Here is a 1,896-nt window from a genome sequence, read left to right as displayed (position 1 = left end):
GCGACTCACCGCTCTTGTAGCGCTCCCGCTGCTCGATCTTCAGGGTCAGGTAGAGCGTCCGGATGGGGAAGTAGACGGCCTGCGGGTACACGCGCCCCACCTGGTGGCGAACAGCAGGGTCAAAGGTCACACACTGCCCTCACGACCCCAAAGCAGAGAGGAAGACGCTGATGAAGATACACGGCCAGCAGGAGATTCATTTACCTTCGTTTAACTTTATTTTGAAAAGTTGATTCGTTGTGATGATAAAATTCATGTTTTGATGTTAAATAAACTGACAGTATAATATTAAATATCATATTTACCATCTTCTCCAGTTGGTTCCCTAAAACCATCAACAAATATGTGAATAAATCTCCCTTCAGTCAGAGGCGTCCCGGCAGAAGCCTGTTTAAAACACAACTTTAATGAAAGTTGTTTGTGTWTAAATCTGTAAACTTGCTGTCATCATTTGTTTTGTTTCATTTCTCATCACAATGGAGGCAAATTCTGCTGATAAACTGAGTTTCGCCTGGTTTTAGGGGCTGGACGATTATTTAACTACATCATGATAAGAGTCGACTAGTCGCGATGATGTCATAGTGATGATGTCATAGTGATGTAAGCCAGGCTTTATCAGCTAAATTCACTGCAAATATTGATCAAAAACCAGCTTTTGCTGGTCTATCAGAAACAGAACATTATCCTGGACTTCTTCCTGAGCGGAGATCCAGGAAGCAAACCGGACAACCAATCAGATAAAGGGGCGGGGCTATGCGCATAAACCGACCAACCAGCAGCAGCCAGAAGCTTCACTGTTTCAGGGACTTGCAGTTATTGATTATTGATCATTAGTAACACAGTGAGAAGAAGAATAGTAATTTATTACTATAAAACTGATTGTGTTCGCTAACACCAGAAGCTAACAGCCAGGCTGGGACTGTTAGCTTCTACTGGTTCTGCTGGTTCCAGCTCTGAGGAGAGGAAGGCAGCTCGTCATCGCCAGCTTTGAAGATCAGCTTCTTTAAATTGTGTTTATAATAATAATAACGATCATTTATAATAATTCTTCACCGGCCAGAGCTAACCGGCCAGAGCTAGCTGGCCAGAGCTAGCCGGCCAGAGCTAGCTGGTCAGATCTAGTTAGCCATAGCTAACCGGCCAGAGCTAGTTAGCCAGAGCTAACCGGTCAGATCTAGTTAGCCATAGCTAACCGGCCAGAGCTAGTTAGCCAGAGCTAACTGGTCAGATCTAGTTGGCCATAGCTAGATGGCCAGAGCTAACCGGTCAGAACTAACCGGCCAGAGCTAACTGGCCAGAGCTAACCAGTCAGAGCTAGTTAGCCAGAGCTAACCGGCCAAAGCTAACCGGTCAGAGCTAGTTAGCCAGAGCTAACCGGTCAGAGCTAGCTAGTCAGAGCTAACCGGTCAGAGCTAGCTAGCCAGAGCTAACCGGCCAAAGCTAACCGGTCAGAGCTAACCGGCTAGAGCTAGTTAGCCAGAGCTAACCGGTCAGAGCTAACCGGCTAGAGCTAGTTAGCCAGAGCTAACCGGTCAGAGCTAACTGGTCCCGGCTTTAATTTCTGGGCCGGTTCCTGCGGCGCGATGTGAATTTAAAGTTCATTTCTTCAACAAATAATTTAAAAACAAATGGAGCTGAAAGAAGAGCAGAGAGAGATGAAGATGAGGAAGACTGATTTCCTCCCAGCGATGGGTGGAGATGTTCAGGTCTCACCTGGCTGATGAGGTTGAGCAGCGGTTTGCCCTCTGACCCCACCAGGCAGGTCAGCAGCTGAGGAATCCAGGCCAGCCATTGGATGGGAGGAACGCCGATGCAATATTTGTCCACTGCATCCGCCAGCGTGTTCTTATCGTCGAAGCTCAGCAGCCAGAGGACCTGCAGGGAGGAACACAGACT

The 1,896-nt window shown here is 47.5% G+C and overlaps 1 protein-coding gene across 1 annotated transcript in view; it reads right to left on the bottom strand.

Annotated features, from left to right (window-relative positions):
- trrap (transformation/transcription domain-associated protein) overlaps positions 1–1,896 on the bottom strand; it is a gene marked incomplete at its 5' end in the record, with an annotated part of 63,080 nt that overhangs the window by 10,707 nt on the left and 50,477 nt on the right. Inside the window, 2 exons of the mRNA XM_017310672.1 lie at positions 3–100; positions 1,714–1,875. Coding sequence (XP_017166161.1) covers positions 3–100; positions 1,714–1,875 — 260 coding nt within the window. The remainder of the gene's footprint in view (positions 1–2; positions 101–1,713; positions 1,876–1,896) is intronic.

The sequence above is a fragment of the Poecilia reticulata genome, linkage group LG19, assembly GCF_000633615.1.
Source record: "Poecilia reticulata strain Guanapo linkage group LG19, Guppy_female_1.0+MT, whole genome shotgun sequence".
Classification (NCBI taxonomy): domain Eukaryota; kingdom Metazoa; phylum Chordata; class Actinopteri; order Cyprinodontiformes; family Poeciliidae; genus Poecilia; species Poecilia reticulata.
This window is presented reverse-complemented; position numbering and strand designations above follow the sequence as displayed.